General features: G+C 42.5%; 1 protein-coding gene across 2 annotated transcripts in view; it reads right to left on the bottom strand.

Annotated features, from left to right (window-relative positions):
* ufd1l (ubiquitin recognition factor in ER associated degradation 1) overlaps positions 1-25,579 on the bottom strand; it is a 42,335-nt gene that overhangs the window by 6,100 nt on the left and 10,656 nt on the right. For both annotated transcript variants that reach the window (XM_038792984.1, XM_038792981.1), the window contains exons 2-10: positions 21,495-21,624; positions 19,351-19,383; positions 18,672-18,793; positions 14,654-14,784; positions 11,133-11,205; positions 9,133-9,201; positions 7,949-8,014; positions 4,254-4,304; positions 1,407-1,495 (exon numbers count right to left, since the gene is read on the bottom strand). In XM_038792984.1, coding sequence (XP_038648912.1) covers positions 1,407-1,495; positions 4,254-4,304; positions 7,949-8,014; positions 9,133-9,201; positions 11,133-11,205; positions 14,654-14,784; positions 18,672-18,793; positions 19,351-19,383; positions 21,495-21,612 — 752 coding nt within the window. In that variant the 5' untranslated portion in view covers positions 21,613-21,624. The remainder of the gene's footprint in view (positions 1-1,406; positions 1,496-4,253; positions 4,305-7,948; positions 8,015-9,132; positions 9,202-11,132; positions 11,206-14,653; positions 14,785-18,671; positions 18,794-19,350; positions 19,384-21,494; positions 21,625-25,579) is intronic.

The raw sequence follows: 25,579 nt of genomic DNA, 5'->3' as shown, positions 1-25,579 counted from the left end.
CACAGTGGTTAGCACTGCTGTCAGACAGCTCCCAAGGACCCGGGTTCAATCCTGGTCACCATCCGTGTGGAGATTGCACATTCACCCCGTGACTGCATGGGTCGCATTCCCACAACCCAAAAAGATGTGCACGTTAGGTGAATTGGCCACGCTAAATTGGAAAGATAATTGGGTACTCCAAATTTTGAAAAAATAAATGACTAAATACACTGGATACTGCAAAGGCTATGGGCCCTGACAATATTCCAGCAATAGTACTGAAAACCTGTGCTCCAAAACTTGCCGCACCTCTAGCCAAGCTGTTCCAGTACAGCTACAACTGGCATCTACCCGGCAATGTGGAAAATTGCCCAGATTTGTGCTGTACACAAGAAACAGGACAAATCCAATCCTGCCAATTACAACCCTATCAGTCTTCTCTCCATCATCAGCAAAGTGATGGAAGGAGTCATCAACAGCGCTATTAAACAGCACTTACTCAGCAATAACCTGCTCACGGATGCCGAGTTTGGGTTTCACCAGGATCACTCAGCTCCTGATCTCATTACAGCCTTAATTCAAACATGGACAAAAGTGTTGAATGCCTGAGGCGAGAGTTATTGCCCTTGACATCAATACAGTATGACCAAGTATGGCATCAAGGAGCCCTAGCTCAACTGGAGTCAATGGGATTCAGGGGGAGAACTCTCTGCTGGTTGGAGTCATGCCTAGCAGAATGGAAGATGGTTGTGTGGTTGGACGTCAATCATCGCAGCTCCAGGACCTCACTGCAGGAGTCCCTCAGGGTAGTGTCTTAGGCTAACCATCTTCAGCTGCTTCATCAATGACCTCCATTCCATCATAAGGTCAGAAGTGGGGATATTTGCGGAAGACTGCACAATGTTACGCACCATTCGCAACACCTCAAATAATGAGCCACGCCAACTACCATCTAGATGGCAAGGGCATGCGGACACCTGGGAACCCACCACCTGGAGGTTCCCCTCCAAGTCACTCATCACCCTGACTTGGAAATACATCGCCGTTCCTTCACTGTCGGCAACATCCTGGAACTCCCTCTCCTACACAGTGGGTGTGCCTATTTTTCAAGAATTTGCCAGCGGTTCAAAGAGGCAACTCTTCGCCACCTTCTGTAGAGCAACAACAGATGGGCAATAAATGCTGGCCTAACCAGCGACACCCACAACCCATAAATGAATTTTAGAAAAGATAAATGCTCTGATAAATAGGCTCCTTTAGAACCATGAGGGCTCAAAACAGAGACCACATTGGCCTTAGGATATTCATCACAAACACCCAAGATTGCTGAAGCACTGAAATACAGTACATTAGTCAGTTACTTGATAAACATCATTAGTGATAACAGACAGTACTTCTTTGAGACTTTGTAACAGTCTGACACTAACCTTTTAATATCTTCTGGGTTGATTTGCGCTGGACTGGGATCTACTCCTTTCTTCTTCCCATCTAACCGATTTCCAGCACCTGTAAATGCCTGAAAACACAACAAACCAAGTTAGAATTAGAATTAGAACAGTACAGCACAGAACAGGCCCTTCAGCCCTCAATGTTGTGCCGAGCAATGATCACCCTACTCAAGCCCACGTATCCACCCAAGTTGAAAATGGAAATGAAATGAAAATCGCTTATTGTCACGAGTAGGCTTCAATTAAGTTACTGTGAAAAGCCCCTAGTCGCCACATTCCGGCGTCTGTCCGGGGAGGCTGGTACGGGAAGTTAATGCGTGACCATCTTAGTCATAGATAATGGAATACATAAACCTTGGGAATACTCATGGAATTGATCTCCTGTGAATTTCTAATTCATAAGCGTGGGAATAAGGCACGGTTAAGAGGACGTTATCAGACTATATGATGTGGATGAGAGGAAAGCTCTGTATTTTGGTCTGATGTTTTGGCAGCTGTCATTTCAAAATGCAATGTGAAAAATGAATCTACCAACCAGCCATCATTTATACTAATGCAACTTGCCAGATTTATTGTTTTATAATATAATTTTTTTATTGTCACAAGTAGGCTTACATTAACTGCAATGAAGTTACTGTGAAAATCCCCTAGTCGTCATACTCCATGCCTGTTCGGGTACACCAAGAGAGAATTCGGAAAGTCCAATTCACCTAACAAGCATGTCTTTCGGGACTTGTGGGAAAAAAACGGAGCACCCACAGGAAACCCACACAGACACAGGGAGAACGTGCAGACTCCACACAGACAGTGGCCAACGTTATTACTAACTTGTTTGAGAGCCCATGAGGTTATTTTTTTCTTCTGGTTACGATAAAAACTGGGAAAATTGTATTCCTCTTTTATTCCCTACGGGTCCTGACAATGTGGTGACGGGCCTGCTCCTTGAATCATTGGAGCTTGTGATGATGGTACTCCAACATTGGTTTTAGGCAGAGATATTTAATCTTTCATTGATGAACGACTGCCTGCAAACCTAGAGAGTGGTAATTATTCCATCATACTCCTGATTTGGGCTTCTTAAAGACGTAATCTCCACTCTACTCTTGTAGCCACTGTATTGATGTAACTATTCCAGTTTGTCATGCTCAATGGTGATCCCCAGGATGTTGACGTTGGGGACTAGATGATGGCGATGGGCTTTCTCTTGTTCGAGACATTACCTATCACCTGTCAGCCCAGGTCTGGAAGTTAACCAAGTTCTGCTGTAAGCTGACATTGTTGGAGGACTTGAACACTGTGAAATTGTCAGTGTAACGGTCTGCCATGGTCTTCTGATGGAGGGACAGTCATTGCTGAAGATGATTGGACTAAGAACACATCCCATGTTACCTTCCAGTGACATCCCGGAGCTGTGATAACTATTGTCTGACCAACTACATTGATTTTCCTTTGCAAGTGATTATTTATTTTATTTTTAAATTTAAAAAAAAAATTCCAAGAAGGGACAATTTAGAATGGCCAATCCACCCACCCTGCATATTTTTGGGTTGTGTGGGGTGAGACCCAGGTTTAAATGAGATTAGACTCCAACCATTTGTGGAATTTCTCTTTGAACTCCACTGACATAAATATTGCCAAGGCTGCATGGTTCCATACTCAATGTCACACAATGGTAGGGATGCTATTAAAATGAACATATTGTTTTTGCACACGTAAAATCAAACTGCTATGTATTTTATAAACCATGTCTGGGCAGCAAGCAAGAAAAAGGAGGGTGTTCTTTGCAATTGATACATTTAGTAGCCAGAGTGCTGTGAGGCAGGAAGCAGGCTAATCACAGATTGGGTGTTGAAGAAGCAACAACAAAAGAGAGAGGGGCAGCCAGCCTCAGGAAACAGTTCAGCTAGAGGCGAAGTGCTGAAGGCAAAACATGAGTTTGTGCAAAGATTGTTTTTTTCACTGAATGGAAGACCATTCTCAAGTCCTGGTCACTTATGCTTTACAGGGTGGTCGTCACTGGCTAGATTTAACCAATAAATTTATGGCTGTTTGGTAAATGGAAGGGAGTTTGGGTTCGTTTTTTGCAGTTCTTTTGAATTGAGGTACAAAGTGTTAACAATCTCAGATGTCTTGGTAACTTTGCTCTGGCAAACAAGATAGTTTTGTTTGATAGTAAGAAGTTGGAGAATCTCATGAGGCAGTTGTCAAATCTTAAAAGTAAGAAGGAAACCATATTAAAAGAACCACAATTGTTGGTACTGCAACAAGTACAGAAATGCTATTTGTATTTGAAAGCCAATTCAAAGGCATTTGGTTAGTTCTGAAGAATTAGGATTTAAATTATTTTTATTGACACAGAAACAGATATCCACCTCCCTTCCAAATATACAACAATGCTGACTGTCAATTACTGGTTAGAAAATTTATTTCATATTTTCAGCTTTGAACAAGGGTTCATAGATTACTTTCAAAGATTGGATGCGATACTCAATGGGGACACAAGATAATCTGAGACTCAAAAGCATTTCCCAAATAGTTTCTGCCATTCCTTTGCCTGGGTAGGTTGAAAATACTTGTCCAATCTCCAGCTAAGGATGGACAATCTTGCAAATGTGGAGAGTTGGGACTCATCCATTAGAGCTCTATGTCCTAAATCCAATATAATCCAGGATGAAGAGGTTATAATAGAGCATATTGACAAGATTGAAAGCAGTTTGCATAGAGACTGTAAATAGGGAAGATAGCCAATTTAATAAAATGGACTCTAACCAAAACTGAATTCCAGGCATCCTATTACAGGGCATAATGAGTTGTTTTTCGACTTACCCTGAACCCTAAGTCAATTGGCACAAAAGCAGTGTGTTCAGTCTCAACATCCTAGAAACAAAACAAAGATAATCCACGTAAAACATCAGAGAGCAAGTATGAAAAAGTTGAAATAGACTTGACTTGAAAGTTACTGCTGAAAAGTCTGTTGTGAGGTGACCTTGAAGAAAATGAATTTTATATCATACTTTAAAACAAATTAATACTCAGTTGGGGTGTAATTTCCATAACACTTCTAAATCACTGAATACTTTAGTGATCAAACTTTAAAAACTGTTTGAAGGACTTCCAAACAGGGGTTGCAAAATAAAGGCAAAATAAAACACATTGTTAATTCGGTCAACTAACGTTCAGTTACACTGAAGAATCAAAATAACACAAGAAAATAATAAATGAGAAATACAAGTGTAGGGCTCAATTCCACCCATCTCCTTAATGCCAAGGTAATGGTTTCTATCAATTCTAGAAAATGTTTTGTAATTACTAAAGTGAAGTGAGGATGGACATTAACTTAGGTTAAGTAACAAGAACCAGATGGTCACTCATTTTGTTACAGTAACAAAAACAGTAGGAAGAACAAATTCACCAATAAAGTTGGTCACTTTGTGCCATTGGAGTGCCATGCATCTTCAGGCCAGATCAAAAATTACAACTGAATAAGGATCTAAATTATCATTTGAAGTCTCAGAGCAAGAGGACAATAACAGGATCAGCGAGAAGCAGCAAGATTTTGGACAAGATATCGAAGCAGGTTTGGCAGTTTAGCATTTCTTGATTACAACCTATCTGCACCAACCTGCCCTTTTTCTTTTTAGATTGCAATAAAAAGACTCAAAAGCTTTTTGGTGCCCTCCAGCAGAGGGCAGCAGAGCAGAGCTTCTGATTGGCTGTTGCGGGGAAAATTTGCATCAGTGCATTGCGGTCACTGTATCCAGAACATGTACCTGAGCAAGACACCCTCCATGTTCAAGTGAAGCCAAGCATCCAGCAGAGGGCAGCAGAGCGGAGCTGCTGATTGGCTGTTGCGGGGAAAATTTGCATCAGTGGATTGCGTCACTGTATCCAGATGGTGGTTTGTGGAGGAGCTGTTGTCAAGTGACAGTTAAACCCCAAACATTTCTTCAGTGTTTCCCTCCCTACCTCCTCGTCTAACCAAAAATAACAATCACTGTAAGGATCCCAGCCGAGTAAAGATCAAGAGGGAGACTCGAGGGCAGGTAGAAGTAGAAAGAAGTTGAACCGTGATATCACAGCCTGCAGGTAAGTGATTGGCTGGTGACTGGTAAGTAGTTTTTTTCCCCCGAGGTGTTCTCGTGTGAGACGCAGTGGTTGCTGAGTGCGTGCTTGCTGAGAAGGGGAGTCAATTTTTTTTTAAAAAAACTTACCGTTGGGAGTTTCCAGCTGAATCCGGTCGGAGTGAGGACAGAGTGACTGCTGGGTAAGTAGTAAAGATTTAAATTGTTTGCGCGGGCCCATAACAGCTGATTGCTGTTCTCGTGCGGGGCTCAGTGGTTGCTGGTTAAATGCTTTCTTTTTACCTGTATTTAAGTTGGGCGGTTCCTAAACCCTAGACACTACACTTGTAGTGTCCCCCACCCCTCCACCTCCTCTAACCTAAGGGGTAGAGTGAATATCAGGTAAGCTCTTTCTTTCTTTTTCTTATTTTATCTAGAGGGGATGGCAGGGAAGGCAGTGCAATGTTCCTCCTGCAGAATATTTGAGGTGAGGGACACCGTCAGTGTCCCTGCTGATATCCCCTGTGGGAAGTGCACCCATCTCCAGCTCCTCATGTTTCAGTAAGAGTAGGGAAGGTGTAAAAGAGGTGGAGGAGTAGCATTGTTAATCAAGGATAGTTTAACGGCTGCAGAAAGAGTTCGAAGGGGATCTGCCTACTGAGGTAATATGGGCCGAAGTTAGAAATAGGAAGGAGCGGTCATGTTGTTAGGAGTTTTCTATAGGCCCCCAAATAGTAAGAGATGTGGAGGAAGAAATTGCAATTATGGATAGGTGTGGAGATCTCAGGGTAGTTGTCATGGGTGACTTTAACTTTCCAAATATTGATTGGAACCTCTATAGGTAGAACAGTTTGGATGGGGCGGTTTTTGTACAGTGTGTGCAGGAGGGTTTCCTGACACAATCTGTGGATAGGCCGACAAGAGTGGGGGGGGGGGGCACATTGGATTTGGTACTGGGTAATGAACCGGGCCACGTGTTAGATTTGTTTGTGGGAGAATACTTTGGAGATAGTGACCACAATTCGGTGTCTTTCACTATTGCAATGGAGGGGGATAGGGCCATACGGCAGGGCAAGGTTTATAAATGGGGGAGGGGTAACTATGATGCGATTAGGCAAGAATTAGGGAGCATAAGATGGGAACAGAAACTGTCAGTGAAACGCACAAATGAAAAGTGGAGCTTGTTCAAGGGACAAATACCGCGTGTCCTTGATAGGTATCCCTGTCAGGCAGGGAGGAAATGGCCGTGTGAGGGAACCATGGTTCACAAAAGAGGTTGAATGTCTTGTCAAGAGGAAAAAGGAAGCATATGTAAGGATGACAAAACAAGGTTCAGTTGGGTCGCTTGAGGGTTACAAGGTAGCAAGGAATGAGCTAAAAAAAAAAAACAGGCTTAGGAGAGCTAGGCGGGGGCATGAGAAGTCCTTGGAGGGTCGGATCAAGGAAAACCCCAAGGCTTTTTACTCTTATGTGAGAAATAAAAGAATGACCAGGGTGAGGTTAGGGCCGGTCAAGGACAGTAGTGGGAACTTGTGCATGGAGTCAGAATAGGAGAATGAATACTTTTCTTCAGTGTTCACCAAGGAGAGGGGCCATGTTTTTGAGGATAAGAGTGTGATGCAGGTGGGTAGGCTGGAGGAGGTAGATGTTCTGAGGAAGGATGTATTAGCAATTTGTGGTCTGTTGGTAAGGAAGTCAAAGATCCAGCTGCACAGGGAGGGGTCAAGTTCAAGATTGCAAAGTTTGGTTATTAGTCTTGTTGGGATAATGGTGTAGAAGGCGGAGCTGTAGTCTATGAACAGCAGTCTGACATGGGTGTCCTTGTTGTCGAGATGTTCGAGAGTTGATTGTAGGGCCAGAGAGATGGCATCTGCTGTGGATCGGTTGCCGCAGTAGGCGAAGTGCAGTGGATCGAGACCATCTGGGAGGCTGGTGTTGATCCGTCTCATGACTAGCCGCTCAAAGCATTTCATGACAACAGGTGTCAGGGCTAAGTTGGCTAGGGTTCTATTCATTGGAGTTTAGAAGAGTGAGGGGATCTCGTGCAAACTTATAAAATTCTAACAACAGGATCAGACAGGTAGATTCAGAAAGAATGTTCCGGATGGTGGGATGATAGTTTGAGGATAAGGGGCAAATCTATTCGGACTGGGTAAGGAGAATTTTTTAAACCTAGAGAGTGGTAAATATGTGGAATTCAGTACCACAACATGTAGTTGAAGCCAAAACGTTGTGTATATATAGCTCTTGGGGCTAAAGGGATCGGGGTAGTGGAGGTCAGGTTATTGAATTTGACATGATCAATCATGATCATAATGAATGGTGGAGCAGGCTCGAAGGGCTGAATGGCCTCCTCCTGCTCCTATATTCTATGCATGTTCCATATCTGACTGCAAACCTTCTCTGTGTTATCATCTAAACCTAAATAACTAAAAATACTTGGTTACAATATTTTCATACCGAGGTGTCTTCAGGCTGGTAATGTCTCTCGGGTTCTTTATACCCCAAGGGAGCATCAAAATCTACCTGTGCATTAAACAGAAAGAAATATGAATAGTGATGACTTCTCGGACGTCAGACAAAAGGAAACAACAAACGCAGAAGATACACATTTGTACATCCTTCTAATTAATGTTGTGGAAAGCTTTCACGAAGGACTAACAAATTTGCAGCATAATTTTTTTTTAAAATTTAGAGTACCCAATTCATTTTTGCCAATTAAGGGGCAATTTAGCGTGGCCAATCCACCTAGCTTGCACATTTTGGGTTGTGAAGGCGAAATCCACACAATCACGAGGAGAATGTGCAAACTCCACACGGACAGTGACCCAGAGTCGGGATCAAACCTGGGACCTTCGCGCCATGAGGCCCCAGTGCTAACCCACTGCGCCACCGTGCAGCATAATAATAATCCTTGCCACTAGGCTCACATGACAGTGGCCCGGATGAGCAGGTTCTTTGGTGTAGAAGATTGGTGTGCAAGGTGTGCGGGAGGGCCAGCGAACCATGTCCACATGTTCTGGACATGCCCAAAGCTTAAGGGATTTTGACAGGGGTTTGCAGATTTCATTTCCAAGGTGTTAAAAACAAGGGTGGCACCAAGTCTGGATGTTCCAAGCACTTCACAGCCAACAAATTACTTTTAAAATGCATAATTGATGTTATGTGGGAAAACATGGCAGCCAATTTGCACGTAGCAAGGTCCCAGCATTGAGATAAATCACTTATAAAACCGTTTTGGTGATAGTATTTGAAGAATAAGTATTGGCCAGAACACCAGGAGTATGTCCTTGTCCTTAAAACTTTGCTACAGGATATTTTGTCTACCCGAGAGGGCAGACAGAATCTCAAACTAACATCTCAATTGAAAGAAACCACCTACAACAGTTCAGTACTTCTTCAGTACTGCACCAAAGTCGCAGATGAGATACTGTACTCAAGTGCTTCAGTTGGGATAGAATCCAAACCTTCTGACTCTGCTGAGAATGTTAACATTGAGCAACAGTTAAAACCTTCAATAGATCACCTGGTAGGGTGGCTACACATCAGCAGATGAGGCGAGCACCTTCTCTTTGACACACATTAGAATTTCACATTTAGTCATAACAAGAACATCAAACGGCAAGCTAAATGGTTAGACTTACATTCATATCACATTCAATGATTGAAACAGCTTTATCTGGTTTTGTTTCCATGACCCGAAGCTCGTAGATCTGAAACACACAATCGTTTCAACACCCGTTTTCATATTTACAGGTCAGGATGGCACCGTAAGTTAGCTGCATTTTGTAACATTCAGCATGCACTTTGAAATGCACAATGTGTTTTAATACATTTCCAGTGGTACAGGGGAATAATGTTCAGGTTTGAGGGGTTTTAGTTAATGCAGTTGCAGTTAGAATTACAACAAACCTCCCCTATCTGTACCCTGCCCTTTATATTTTGAATGCTACAGTTTTCATGCTTGAAGGGGAAAAGTGTGTTGTATCTTATGGATCTCCAGGAAGGCATCACACACATGCGATTCCAAGACGAAATGTGCAGGAGTTGCAGAGGCAGGGAAAAAGTAGGGTTTGATTCACACGTATATTTAGCACTATACCTTCACACCAATACTATATGACTTTCAAATGCCATGGGCTTACACTGTGTAACATGGGTACTAAAATACTGCAGGTATGTCCTATAAGTGCTGGCAGGGTACAACAGAATTATAGGAATACCATGCCCCCCCCCCCCCCCCCCCCCTGCCCCAAGCAGTTTATGTGAGTAACAATAAAATCATTACTCACGCTTGCTGTGGTTACACCAATATGGTTATTAGAATGCAGTATACACTTGGGTTTAAAGCCATCTCAACTGTTCAGTTACTCAACTACTGTGGCTTTAAATAGGCAGGTACCGGTATGCAGCAAGCACTGTAGTTATATTACACATGCAGTTATAGAACAGTTACAGCACTGAAGGCAGGCGACCATTCAGCACATCTCATCTATGCTGGTTCTCTGGAAGAGCAACGCACCCCTCCCGTTTCGCGGCCTTTTCCCCATCGCTCTGCAATTTTCTCTTCAGATAATTATCCAGTTCTGTTCTGAATACCTCAATGAACCTGCCTCTACCACACTCCCAGGCAGTGCATTCCTAATCCTAACCACTCGCTGCATAAAAATGGTTTTCCTCATGTTGCCTTTGCTTCTTTTGCCATTCACATAAAATCAGTGAAGTTTGGTTCTTGATCCTCTTGCCAACGGAAACAGTTTCCCTCCATCTACTCTGTCCAGACCATATGTGTTTTTGAACACTTCCATCAAGTCTTCTCAAAGAAAAACAGCTCCAGATTCTGCAATCTAACCACATAGCTGAAGTTCCTCATCACTGGAGCCATTGTTGTGAACCCTGCACCCTCTCTAAAGCCTTCACATGCTTCCTAACGTGTGGTGCCCAGAACTGGACACAATACTTCAGTTCATAGAATTTACTGTGCAGAAGGTCAAGCGGCCCATTGATTCTGCACCAGCTCTTGGAAAGAGCACCCTACTTAAGCACACGCCTCCAGTTGAGGTTAAACCAGTAAGTTATACTGATATATTATAACTGTTTTTGTATTTAAGGTCCTATTTATAAAGCCAAGGATCCTGTATGCCTCATTAACTGCCTTGTCAACCAACCTTGTCACCTTCAATCACTTGTGTACATATACCTTAAAGGTCCATCCCCCTTTAGAATTGTATACTTTATATTGCCTCCAATTATTCCTCTTACCAAAATAAATCCTTTCACACTGTATTAAATTTAATCTGCCACTTGTCTTTCCAGCCTGTCTGTGACTTTTGCCGTCTAATGTTTCCTTCCTCACAATTCATGATACTTCCACATCATGTACAGTAGTTACCAAGGGATTACTCTGGCAATGCCACATCAATACCACATGCACTCTCTTGGGGTAATTTTGATAGTTTTCCCAATATATGCTGTTCTGTAATGGAAAGAAAAAGCTCCTTTTTCAAATATCATTTCACTTTGACCCAGCTTAAAATCAAATCTATAACAATTTATTTGTCATCTCTTGTGCAACATAGCCACCAATGAGAAATAATTAAAACCTGAATCTCCCTCTCCATAAGAACACGGACTACTCACTCACCTTCTCATTGTAATTGATAGCAATGACATCACCAGTGGTCAAGCAAGCAAAGTTCCTCAAGGCGTTTTCCAATCTGAGAGGAGAATATTAAGAAAAAGTACAAAACTAGACAACTGGATAATTAATTTCCAGCAAAATAAGTGAGCATCTCAAGCATTGAAGTAAAGTACAATAGTCATCTAATCTAATCTAGGTAACACAGAAAATATGGACAATAAAACAATTACTGTTAGTCATGGTGTCTAATGTGGATTTTAAGATACCCTGTCCCCTCTTGGTAAATTAAGAGAGCCAACAATAAGTGGTTCCTGTTAGAATCTAGGCCCTCCCATACTAACTAAAACACAATCTGACTCAGATTTAGTGGCTGTGTCACAGTAGGATAAACTTCACTATAGACTGTATTTTATCTCTGGCTATTCGTACAAAAAAAAAGTATGTGGCTTGCATCTAAAAAATCTATCCGTTACACAGAATTCTCCCAGTACAGGAAATGGTTCCTGCCACTCACACCCGTATATGGGAAGAATTTCTGAGAGGAGCATTTTTGACTGATTCGGATTTACAGCCATTATAATTGGTGACCTTGGACAAGTTTTAGGGGTCAGAGAAAAGGAATTGGGAAAAGGGGAAGAGTATTTTTTAAACCCATGTTCAACTCCCAAACTGGACCTGAATCAAAGATGGGTGCACAGAGAGTGGGATGGGAGGGTTACAAATCTCAATATAACAACCTTCACTGATGGTTTAATGGTCCCGTATGTTTATTCTACAGCTAGTCTACCACACATGGTGTTGCACATGTGAAATCAAATCTTCAAGTGCAACACAGTTAGAGAGAATGGATAACTGAACTAGGGTTAGGACATAGGAAATTCTCTGCAGCACGTTAAGGGGTTCTTTTTCTTTTCTTTTTTAAAATAAATTTAGATTACCCAATTATTTTTTCCAATTAAGGGGCAATTTAGAGTGGCCAATCTACCTATCCTGCACATCTTTTGGGTTGTGGGGGTGAAACCCACGCAGACACGGGGAGAATGTGCAAACTCCACACGGACAGTGATCCAGGGCCGGGATTCGAACCCGGGTCCTCAGCGCCGTAGGCAGCAATGCTAACCACTGTGCAACCGTGCTGCCCTTGTTAAGGGGTTCTAGATATACAAAACTAGCAGGCAAGGGTGTAATAGTGGGGAGAGGATATAATTACAACATGACAAGTTTACATATGCTATTTCTATTATAAATGTGGAGATTAGAATTTATAATAGCAAATACTATCAAAAAACACAAAGATAGTTTTGTACACAGAAAATGTACACAAATATGAAGGGCCAGCATTTTTCTCCAAATAATCGTGGGGCTAATGGCGTTTGCTGTTATTGGTATAAATTGTACAGCAAATTCAGGTGAGGTGATGCAGGGTTAAAAAGAAATATCCAAACGTTGCTGTCCGAATGCGCCACTCCATCGTCAGCTTTGCAAAAAACAATCTCATTGTCTGCCTCAACAGTAAAATGCCAGGAAATGTCAGAAAATTGTATTTTTTTGGTATATACACTGACGTAATCAGAAAAAGTTTTGTCATTTTAAGCCCACGATTGCGCCTCAGTGCCAGGGACCCAGGTTCAATTCTGACCTCGGGCGACTGTCTGTGTGGAGTTTGTACGTTCTCCCAGTGTCTGGGCAAGTTTCGCCCGGGTGCTCCAGTTTTCTCCCACAGTCCAAAGATGTGCAGGTTAGGTGGATTGGCCATTCTAAATTGTGTCTTCAACATTAGGCAGGGTTATAGGGTTACAGGGATGGGAATGGGCCATGGTGGGGTGCTCTTTCAGAAATTCGGTGTAGACATGGATGGGCCTGATGGCCTACTTCTGCACTGTAGGGATTCTATGATACCCCTTTAACGACGACATGATAATCGTTAATTACTGTCAACCAACGTTCTGAGCTATTACAAATGGAAAGTCTCACTCCATCAGGCACTAATTGCTATTGGAAATTTTTAAATTTTCAGAAAAGGCTTTTCTGCCTTTTTGTTATCTCTCAGTTCAATTTTCCGTTCCCTCATTTTATTTCTCTTTCCATGACTGAATTGATCCATTAATTTTCTTTTCTTTCTCTGTACAGTTCTCGATTCATCAGAATAGTTAAGGAGACATAGACTGACACTCATCACTCAGGTTGGAGATGCCTGGCTTCCCTGACTGTGCTAATATCAGCTCCCACTTTCAGCAACTAGCCAATTAAAATGTTTTTAAAAAACCAAATCTGCAAAGACAAGCCCAATTAATGGCAGATGACATTAGATGCTCTGTCTGCCCATGTTGGAGCAGGCTCAAGGGGCTGGATAATTTCCTCTTGCTCCTATTCCTTAGATCAGAGCCCAGGTTTCTAATATATTGCAAAATTAAAAAGCATAAACATGGGATTGGGGGGGGGGTTCCCAAAGCCAAGGCCCATAATAGAAAAATAAGAGCAAATTACTGCGGATGCTGGAATCAGAAACAAAAACAGAAAATACTGGATAATCACAGCAGGTCTGGCAGCATTTGTGGAGAGAAGGGAAACATTTCGAGTCTGGATGACTCTTCGTCAAAATGCAACATTTAATAATAAAGCAAGTGAGATTGTGAGGACCAAGCACACCTGCTGCATTGACGATAAGCAAAAATGGCGTGTCGCGAAAGCCAGACAGCGTGGGTCGCAAAGGTCGGCCAGTTGATAAAAGTGGGTCCCGGGGAAACAAAATTATGTAAAACACTGGCTTGGAGGGAACATTGCCTCGGAGTGTGAAGATTTGTACCTTCACTGAACACTGAAATCAATTTAAGTCACTAAAATTACACAAGGTACAGCTTCTCATTAGGAAGCTGGACATTCAATTCACATCCAGGAGTTACTATCCTCAAATGTGACAATGCTCCATAATGCTGGTGTTTAAGGGATTGATCACTCTGGAGGTCAGTCACATATTCTGGGCGGGATTCTCCATTTTGCCGGCGCCCGGGGGTTTCCCGATGGCATGGGGCTCCCCACAATGGGAAACCCCATTGACTGGCCGGCATAACTGAGAATCCCGCCGGCGGGTCGAGGCTGAAAAGTGGCGGGGCAGAGAATCCAGCCCACTGTTTCTTGTCTTTGGTCACTGCCACAATATTCAAATAATTTACTGCCATTGCTATCTGGAACTACATTGATATGCAGTGTTCAGTTTCAAATTACAAGCCAGATTAGTGTAGGTATGAGGTGAACACAAAACACACAAAAAATGACAGACAGGAAAAAGACCTACTGCTTCTCCAAGTCTGTACTGTAATTGTGCCATTTTGTGCATCACAATACTGTACATACACTCCTCACTTAGAAGCTGTGTAGTTCTCTGGAAAGACACAAAAACTAGTTACAAACCAAGGCCAATTAGGGTAAATAATAGCTATAAAATTCCTTTCCAATCCCAATCAGCTGATCAAACTCTTTCTGCCTCAGGTAGTTATCACCTTTGCGGTATGACTGAAGGATACACAGCTTTGGGATTGGTGATATCCAGGAAGTCAGGAGCTTGTGGCTGAAATTTGGAGTAAGTGGCGACCATGAGGTTCACGCTTTCTACTTGGACCAGGCCCCCTTCTTCCAGCAGGAGATTCTGCATCATCTAGGGATAAATATATGTTAATTAGAACTCAAAGGTAGGTGATAACAAGAATTAAAGCAGATCAAATTGCCAGTGCATTCTTAGTGTGTCTTGAACTGGGATACATCGACTTCTGGTGGCGGCCATCAAGTGAGTGGTTGCACATTTGGTGGCCCCACTCAAGGTGGATTTTTTTCGGTCCTTCCCCACCCGAATAGGGTGGTATTTGAGGACAAAAAGGTGTACGAGTGCCCAGGGAAGGTAACACTCCTTTGGTAAGGCTGAGGTATGGATCAGCGGACAAGACGTGCCACAAGAGAACGCAGCTGGAGCAGGAGTGTTTTCGTGGTGCACCACAAGTGAAGATAGCGGAGGGCAAGGGGGCAGCGCTGCCCGCCCAGTGATTGACAGAGCAGCTATTGGAGTTTTTGAATAATAAATTACATCAGTATAGGAAAGAGACTTTGGAGGATTTATCCAAGGTAGTGGAGCCGCTCAGGGCAACGATTGAGCGTGTGGAGCAGAGGTCCAGCGATCCAGAAGGTGGAAGAGTCGGTGAATATGACGATTGGCTGGCCTTGCTGGAGATGAGGATGGTGTTGAGCAGTCAGAAAAGGCTAAGGGAGCAATTGGAGGATCTTGAGAACCGCGCCTGGAGACAGAATGTGAAGATTGTCGCAATGCCCGAGGGCATTATGGGGAGCTGCGAGCCGGGATGTGGGTGGAGGCCTCACAAGAGGGTGAACGTGTCCTCGTCTTGTGCACATTAAGCCTCACCCAGTTTAAAGTGGTGCATAGAGCCCACATGACATTGGGAGGATGAGCAGGTTCTTTGTGAGGGTGGAAGACAGGTGTTGGCAGTGTACGGGGAGCCCATGAATCACGTCCACATGTTCCGGACATGTCCAAGACGGAGGGGGGTCTGGCAGGGATTCTTGGATGTTATGTTCGAGGTTCTCGGTGTGGGGGTGGCCTCGAGTCCGGAGGTGGGGATATTTGGGTTAGCGGAAGATCCGGAAGTCCGGGTTTGGGGTGATGTATTAGCCTTTACCTCCCTGATAGCCCAGAAACAGATTCTGTTGTGTTGGCGGGATTCGGAACCACTGAAGACAGGGGTGTGGGTGAGCGATCTTGTAAAATTCCCGAGGTTGGAGAAAATCAAGTTCACTTTGAAGGATCGGAACTGGGGTATATCAACCAAGCAACTGTCTTACATACTCAGTACACACATTCGAGTTGACAAAGTTAGACTTAATTATTTGGATCACTGGTGGTGGAAGACGGATTTGTGCATGTGACTTCTCCCAAATTGGTTCAGTTAATCTTAGCTGTGCCACCAAATAGTTGTGTCAAGCAGAAAGATGGTGCTCATTTCTCTGATTGGATCGAAGGGGTTGGGGGTGTGATTGGTGGTGATGGGAAAGAAAGAGTAAAAAATACCTCAGGTAGAGTGAGCTCAGTCTAGGTGTCTTAGTGGCCATATGAACAGGAGTAGGCTGCCATTTCATTATAACATGACAGATCAGTACCTCAACTCCATTTATCTGCCATTGCTGTATATTGTAAATTATATCAATTGAGGTTAAGTACATACAGGTAGATGAAAGACATTGATTGGATGGTTACTCATAAAAAGAGACACTCTCTTCTGCAATTGGTGGGCACCATAACTTACTGAAGTGCATCATCAGTCCCCAAAATGGTGTATTAAATTCAATTTTGATAAGTTTCTGTTGAAGTTTGGCTTTTAGTTACAGTTCCCTTTAAGGGGCTATCAATTAGATTATTTGTTTGTATTAAAAAAGACAAGAGTAGAGTGGAGTCAGGAAACATATACCCAAAATGTTTCACCTTGTGAATATATCCATTCAGATAAAGACAGGCTGTGTTTTTTTTCCCTCACTGACTGGCTATCAGGCATATATATCTGTGTGTTTAGGCACAAGCGCCAAGTAAAAAAAAAAATTCACGATATCATTACCCATTTTGTGTGAAAAATTGTTTCTGGATTCAAATCCTGAATGGCATAGCTCTAATTTTAAGATGGTGTCCCCCATGTTTTAAATTCCTTCACCAAACCTAAGGGTTGTTCAGTATATACGATATTGACTCTTTCTCCTGTTTAAAAACACCTTCATTAGATAAACCCTCAATCTTCTGGTTTAACACAGGGCTATATCGCTGGCTTTGAAAGCAGGCCTGCAGCACGGTTCAATTCCTGTACCAGGCTTCCCGAACAGGCGCCGGAATGTGGCGACTAGGGGCTTTTCACATTAACTTCATTTGAAGCCTACTAATGACAATAAGTGATTTTCATTTTCATTTCAACACGGTGCACAGTGGTTAGTACTGCTGCCTCACAGCGCCAGGGACCTGGGTTCAATTCCAGCCTCGGGTGACTGTGGAGTTTGCATTTTCTCCCCGTGCCTGCGTGGGTTTCCACCGAGTGCTCCGGTTTCCTCCCACTGTCCAAAGATGTGCAGATTAGGTGAATTGGCCATACTAAATTGCCCCTTAGTGTGGGTTGCAGGTATAGGACGGGGGCTTGGGCCCAGGTAGGGTGGTCTTTCAAAGGGTCGGTGCAGACTCGATGGGCCGAACGTCCTCCTTTTGCACTGTCGGGATTCTATACTCAAGGGAATACAAGTCAAGGCAATGGAACCTGTCCTTACTGACTTTAAGCCCCAGTATAATTCTGATGACTCTCTTCTGTATCACTACATGGCCAACATTCACCCTTCATCAATGAAACATGAACCGTCACCCACTCAATTTTACCTCAGAAGAGGCACGAGGAGGGCTAGAGCACTGCAATTCTTTTTCTTGGCATTTCCGGGTTGAGTTTTAAGGCTATTCCTTCAGTTAAAGAAAATGTCTTCAACACAAGTGTTCATCTGAGACACACATCAAGCACTATTCATCAAGATGAAGCAGCAAACACTATTATTGAAATAATCTAAGTTTCTTTAAAAATACACACATTACATCAGGATAAAAATAGCACCTGATGACTTCTCTCAAACATCTCAAAGCACGTCACATGGCATGAATTACTCTTAACTGCATTGGCACTTTTTATGGTACAAATGCAGTATACATTTTTTGCCTATTAAGTGTCAACAACTGAGTTGATGACACAGTTTCGCTGCTTGATGTGACATTGGTTGAGGGTGTGTTATTGGTCAGAACATCAAAAGAACCAGCTTTAGGCCTTCCAGTAGCATGATGGTGTATCTTCAATATCTCACAGAAGAAAACAGGGCTTAATCTCCAATCCAAAGGAAATCAGCCATAACTTGATAGAAGTGGTTTCATTCAAATACAATACTTCTGAGAATTAAATTCTTGTTATGCGTTCCTTAATTCAACTTATTAGATAAATCATTTTTTTTAAAGCATACAAGAGCTGATCAGGTATTATTAAATCTGTATTCCAGGGAAGCACGGTGGCGTACTGGGTTTGCACTGCGACCTCACGGCGCCAAGGCCCCAGGTTTGATCCCGGCTCTGGGTCACTGTCCGTGTGGAGTTTGCACATTCTCCCCGTGTTTGCATTGGTTTCGCCCCCACATTACCTAAAAATGTGCAAGCTAGGTGGATTGGCCACACTAAATTGCCCCTTAATTGGAAAAAATGAATTGGTACTCTAATTTAAAGAAAAAAAATCTGTACTCCAAAAAAAATCTCTATAAATGTAATTTTAATAACTTCCAAGATGGCTGGCCTCTTGATTACATCTTCATGGCACTCCTAGGTACATGTACATAGGTACATGTCTTCCCCCAGTCTCAGCTCCCCAAGCATCCTTTGTAAATTAGTTCAAAATATTCACAGAACTATCATTGTTAGCAGCAATAATTCTCAAAATATAGACTTGTAGTTTTTACTCTCCACCACTCTCCACTCACCCAGTGAGGCAGATAACAGATCCCTTCCTCTGCCACAAATTCCAGGACGCCACAGTGCGTCATTCGGTCAGTTTTCCTGTTAGTAAGTTTAAAAAGCATTGGATATGTAATATTCAGACGACCTGATGGAAAATAACAGAATAAATGGTTTCAGTCCAGCAATGACCAGAAAAAGAACCCTTTTGGAATATGAAATTCCATCTGCTTACCTTCTTACCACATTCCCCCATTCCTACTTAATTGCTTTTCAAACCCATTTTTACCGTGATAAACTCCCAGGGTAATTTGTTCCATTTGTTTATCAGCCTTTGGGTGTAGAAAGGTCTGCACAACCTTTGCTCCTCTATTCCTAGTTCACCGTGTCAGTTTCCGAATCCCCCTTCAGAAAGTTAAAAGTCTCAATTCCAAAGGGACGCTCTTAAATTAGAATGCAGCATGTTTCTCCGGGCAAAAAAGGAACCTTGGTACGGGGTTCATGACATGCTTTAGGAATGAGATCTGCAGAGGGAGTTGCTTTTTAAAAACAAAATCTGCCAGGACCTTTATGGACACAAATTCTAACCAGGCAAAAGGATCCAATCCTTTTTTATGAACTATTGCTGGCACATATACAACTCGAATAACCTTAACATGCTGCCAGACAGTGGTAAAGACTGTACTCAGAGATTCAGGTACTTACTCAGTTGATCCAGAGCAGATGGTGGCATTATTACTGCAGAAGAAATCAAATACAATCCAGATCAGTATAAAGAACAAGGCAGCCTAATTTACGTGTTAGAAACAGCAGCAACTTCTATGGCCCTTTAATATAACAAACCAATGATGCTTAATAAGAGCATGAAAAATAAAATATTACACTAAGCCACATTGATGACCAAAAGTTTAGTCAAACATCTTGGTTCCAAGGACTGTTTTAAAGGAGGAGAGTGAGGTTGAGAGATTTAGGGAGGGAATTCCAGAGCTTAGGGCTGAGGCAATTGAAGACAGAGCCAACAATTGAGGAGTGATTTAAATTCTCGACGCACAAGAAGCTTACTGAGGGTATAATGTGGGAAATCAGTCAGGTGCATATTGGAATATCAAGTCTAGAGATAATAAAGGCACGAATGATGGTTTCAGCATCAGATCAGCTAAGACTGGGATGAAGTCAGACAATGTTGCAGGAGCAGGAAATAGGTGGTCTGAGTAAAGGCATGAATGAGGTTGCAAGCTCACCTTAGATCTAATATTTTACCAAGGTTGCAAGCAAACTGTTTTAGTCTCAGACTGTTGCCAGAGAAAAGGATGAAGTCAATAGCCAAGAAATGATGTTTGGAGCAAGGACCGAAACAATGGCTTCAGTCTTCCAAATATTTAATTTGAGGAAATTTCTGTTCATCCAGTACTGCACATCAGACAGCAGTCTGATAATTTAACAGAGGCTGAGTCAGGAAAGGTGGTGGTGATGAAGTAGAGGTGGTCATTGTCCGCGTACATGTGAAAACTATCACTGTGCTTTCCCATGAAGTCACCAGGGGAGGCACATGGATGAAAAATAGGTGAAGGCCAAGGATAGATCCTTAGGGGATATCAGGTAACAGTTCAGAGCAGGAAGCCATTGCAAATGGGTCTCTGTCTTCAATAAAATAGTAAGAAGTCTTACAACACCAGGTCAAAGTCAAACAGGTTTGTTTGGAATCACGAGCTTTTGGAGCGCAGCTCCTTCACTAGGTGAGTGACGAAGAAGCTGAGCTTCGAAAGTTAGTGATTCCAAACAAACATGTTGAACTTCAACCTGGTGTTGTAAGACTTCTTACACTCCAGTCCAACACCGGCATCGCCACATCAGTAAATTAAAATAGATAAGATTGAAACCATGTGAGAGGAGCCCACCCAGTGAGGATAGTCTGTTCAACCATGTCAAAAATTGCAGATAAGAGGGATGAGAAGGAATAGTTTGCCTTTGTTACAGTGATGTGGAGATGCCGGCGTTGGACTGGGGTGAGCACAGTAAGAAGTCTTACAACACCAGGTTAAAGTCCAACAGGTTTGTTTCAAACACTAGCTTTCGGAGCACTGCTCCTTCACCAGAGGAAGGAGCAGTGCTCCGAAAGCTAGTCTTTGAAACAAACCTGTTGTACTTTAACCTGGTGTTGTAAGACTTCTTACTTTGTTACAGTCACGTCGGATGTAATTTGCACTTCGGTAAACCACTTCAATCAGTATTGTGACAGTAGCAGAGAGATGATTGGAGGGATTCAAACATGGGAATTCTGGGAAAAACGTGCACGAATGTAGGAGGCAACAAGTTTAAAATCACTGGCGAGAAAAGGAAGTTTCCAAGAGCTAAGTTTTTTAAGGAGAGGTGATGACAACAGATTTAAAAGGTTCAGTTCACGGCTTGGGTCACTGTCTGTGCGGAGTCTGTACGCTTCCCCAGTGTCTGCGTGGGTTTCCTCCGGGTGCTCCGGTTTCCTCCCACAGTCCAAAGACATGCAGGTTAGGTGGATTGATCATGATAAATTGCCCTTAGTGACCAAAAAGGTTAGATGGGGTTATTGGGTTAGGGGATAGGGTGGAAGTGAGGGCTTAAGTGGGTCAGTGCAGACTCGATGGGCCGAATGGCCTCCTTCTGCACTGTATGTTCTGTGTTAACATCTTCGCGATTAGTGATTCTCCTGACTTTTGCAAAGAGGCATGACTATTCAACAGAATACTGAAAATCAAATCTCTCAACTACATAACTTACTGTTCAGCCACCTCATTCATGGAACAAATTCATTTCCCAACAGCTTGCCAACAAATATGTTCAATCCTACCCGATTCCATTTTTCATCCACTTACTTTTCCCTCCTTTTTCTACATCCGATCGATCGCTGCCTGCAAACATAGAGACGGAGTAGCATCGATACTGTGTTGAGAATCGATTCCGAAATGCGTGCGGAATAGCTTGGTCGAACATATTGAAGGCAAACTACATAGAGAGGCAAAATAAAAGACAAAAGAATCAGGAAATGATGGTCAAAGAAAATCATGATGCATCACATCAAGAAAAAGGCAGAAAACATATTCTTTAAATTGCCGATGGAGTTCCAAAGAGAAGTCAGTAAATATGCAGAATATTCCACGTGCTTTGTTTCAGGGTCCTACTGTATCAGAGTGATTCTGGACACCAGGTTGCCTAATTGCCAGAAATGAAATTAATCCACTGGAAGTAACAAAATTAATTTAAATAGTACATTTAATGTAGTAAAGTGTCCAAAGGACTTCACAAGAGCATTATGAAACAACATGTCATCAGGCCACATTAGATATTAAGACAGTTGATGAAAAGTTGGGTCATAGGTAGATTTTAAAAGGAGCATCTTAAAGGAGCAGTCAAACTTATTTGTATGGAATATTCTATGCTGAAGACATAATAAATGTAAATTAATATATTTGTATGTTTTAGCACAATTAGGTGATCTAATATTCACTAAACATCTGTTATTTTTGTTTTAAAGAGACCGATTTGAAATTAAATATTGCAATCTTGTTGCTCCTTCAAACCTCATTAAAAGTGGGAACACCAAGTACAAATACTTTGAGCATCTTGAAGTATGCAAGGGCACACAAGTCTAATGTCGTCAGCATTCCAACAAACCTTTTTGCATGTTTCTCAACTTGGAAGAGCTCGTCAGGCCTTTTTCTCATAGCATTAAAGTCTATTCTTAGTTCCTCTCAGACAACGGGCATAATTTTGCTACAAAATTATGTCAGGCTAATATTTTATTTGACTGGAGCTCGTAGTCACAAAACAAATGTTGACAATTCCAAAAAAATATAATGACATAGCAGTCCTGAGACCCCTAATTGTAAAGCTAAAGTTGCAGCAAGCCAGTAGGTGCTACTTTACTAAGAACAATACAGCACAGGAACGGGCCCTTTGGCCCTCCAAGCCTGTACCGGTCATGATACCAACCTTGGCCAAAACCCTCAGCACTGCTGCCTCATGGCACCATGGTCCCAGGTTCGATCCTGGCTCTGAGTCACTGTCTGTGTGGAGTTTGCACATTCTCCCCGTGTTTGCATGGATTTCGCCCCCCCAGCCCAAAATGAGAAGGATAGGTGGATCGGTCATACTAAATTGCCCCATAATTGGAAAAAAATGAATTGGGTACTCTAAATTTATATATTTTTTTAAAATCCTCAGCACTTCCCAGTGCCGTATCCCTCTATACCCATCCTATCCATGTATTTGTCGGGATGCCTTTTGAACGCCATTAATGTAACAGTTAAAATCTTTTCCTGATGGGGTGATTACAACTGTGGTCCAGCATCAGAAGTCATCAAAACCACTTAGAAAACATTGTTCAGTAATGGGTTTACTATTTGTAAACCAATTTCCCATAAGTCAATCTTTTAACCTTTACCATCCCAGAAGGTGGTTGGTGAATTAAGGTTTAGCAGATCATTTCAAGCTGCATTCACATTTCTTCATAGTGAAGGTGCCCTTGGTAGCAATGATCATAATATGAACATATCATCATATGTTTGAATTTCACATTCAGTTTGGGGAAAGGGAGGAGTGAATCTAAGACTAGTGGTTTAAACTTAGATAAGAGTAATTATGAGGGCATGAAGACAGAGCTGGCTAAAGTGAACTGTGAAATTAGGTTACGGAATAGGCCAGTAGAAATGCAGACATTTAAGGAAATATTTCAGAATACTCAAAAGGTGCATTCCAGTGAGAAACAAAGATTCCAATGGAAGAACACAACATGGATGACTAACTAAAGAAGTTAAAGATAGTATCAAACTGAAAGAAAAAGCATAAAGAATCATAGAATACCTACAGTGCAGCAAGCCATTTGGCACATCAAGTCTGCACCAACCCTCTGAGAGACCACCCCACCGAGGCCCAATCCTCCGCCCCATCCCATAACTCCACATCGTTGGGACACGAAGAGGTAATCTAGCATGGCCAATCCATGTAACCTCCACACATCTGGACACGAAGAGGCAATTTGGCATGGCCAAGCCACCTAACCTGCTCATCTTTGGACTGTGGGAGGTAACCGGAGCACCCAGAAGAAACCCATGCAGACACTGGGAGAACGTACAAAGTCCACACAGTCACCCAAGACCGGAATTGAACCCGGCTTCCGAGTACTGTGAGGCAGCAGTGCTACCCACTGTGTCACCCCTCTCTCCGAAGATGAGTGGCATCAGAGGTTTCGCCAAAATATAAAGAACAGCAAATAATGATTAAAAGATTAATAAGGAGGGACAAATTAGGTACCCTGTATGAGAGAAAGCGAGCTAGAAATATAAATATACAGTAAGAGTTTCTACACAGGTATTTAGAAAGGAAGAAAGTAGTGAGCATTGATCCTCTAGAGTGAGAATGGGGAATTAATAATGTAAAATAAAATTATGGTGGCTGGATTGAACAGATGTTTTGTATTTGCCTTCAGAAGTAGAGGATACAAGTAAAATCCCAGAAATAATTGTGGATCAGGAGGTGAAAGGGAGGAAAGAACTTAAAAAACAATTGCATTCACCAGGGAAAGGGTACAGAGAAAACTATCAGAACTAAAAGTTGACAAGTCTGCAGATTCTGCTGGGGTTCAGCTTATAGTGTTAAAAGAAGTGGCTGCTGAGATAGTAGATGCATTGGTTTTAATTTTCCAAAATCCACTAGATTCAGGAAAGGGCCCATCAGATTGGAAAATGATGCATGTGACTCCTCTGTTCAAGAATGAGACAGAAAGCAGGAAACTAGAGGTTAGGCAGCTTAACGTCTGTGGGGCCAAATTCCCCTCCAACTCGATTTTCAAATTTGTTGATGACACCACCATAGTGGGTCGTATCTCAAACAATGACGAGACAGAGTACAGAAATGACATAGCGAATCTGGTGAACTGGTGCGAAGACAATAATCTCTCCCTCAATGTCAACAAAACAAAAGGAGATTGTCATCGACTTCAGGAAGCCCCTGTCTACATCAATGGGAACAAAGTAGAAAGGGTCGAGAGCTTCCATGTTTTTAGGTGTCCAGATCACCAAGAGCCTGTCCTGGTCCCCCCCATGCCGACACTATAGTTAAGAAAGCCCACTAACGACTCTACTTTCTCAGAAGACTAAGGAAATTTGGCAAGTCAGCTACGACTCTCACCAATTTCTACAGCTGCACCATAGAAAGCATTCTTTCTGGTTGTATCACAGCTTAGTATGGATCCTGCTCTGCCCAAGACCGCAGGAAACAACAAAAGGTTGTGAATGTAGCCCAATCCATCACACAAACCAGCCTCCCATCCATTGACTCCGTCTACAATACCCGCTGCCTCAGAAAGGCAGCCAGCGTAATTAAGGACCCCATGCACCCCGGACATAGTCTCTTCCACCTTCTTCCGTCAGGAAAAAGATACCAAAGTTTGAGGTCACGTACCAACCAACTCAAGAACAGCTTCTTCCCTTCTGCCATCAGACTTTTGAATAAACCTACCTCGTATTAAGTTGATCTTATCTCTACACCTTGCTGTAACTGTAACATTATATTCTGCAGTCTCTCATTCCTTTCCTATGTACGACATGCATTATCTATACAGCATGCAAGTATCAATACTTTTCACTGTATACTAATACATGTGACAGTAATGAATCAAATCACAGTCATAGGGAAACGGCTGGAATCTATTATTAAGGAGATTATAGTGCAGTTCTTGGAAAATCTCAATGCAGTCAAGCAGAGTCACCATGGGGTTGTGCCTGGGTCACTGTGTGGAGTTTGCACATCCTCCCCGTGTTTGTGTGGGTTTCGCCCCCACAACCCAAAGATGTGCAGGGTAGGTCACGCTAAGTTGCCCCTTAATTGGAAAAAATTAATTGGGTACTCTAAATTTATTTTTTTTAAACTTGGAGTTGTGCAAGGGAAATCATGTGTGACT

The sequence above is a fragment of the Scyliorhinus canicula genome, chromosome 1 (assembly GCF_902713615.1).
Source record: "Scyliorhinus canicula chromosome 1, sScyCan1.1, whole genome shotgun sequence".
In the NCBI taxonomy this organism is placed as follows: Eukaryota; Metazoa; Chordata; class Chondrichthyes; order Carcharhiniformes; family Scyliorhinidae; genus Scyliorhinus; species Scyliorhinus canicula.
The sequence above is the reverse complement of the archived record's forward strand: the minus strand, read 5'-3'. Positions and strand labels throughout refer to the sequence as shown.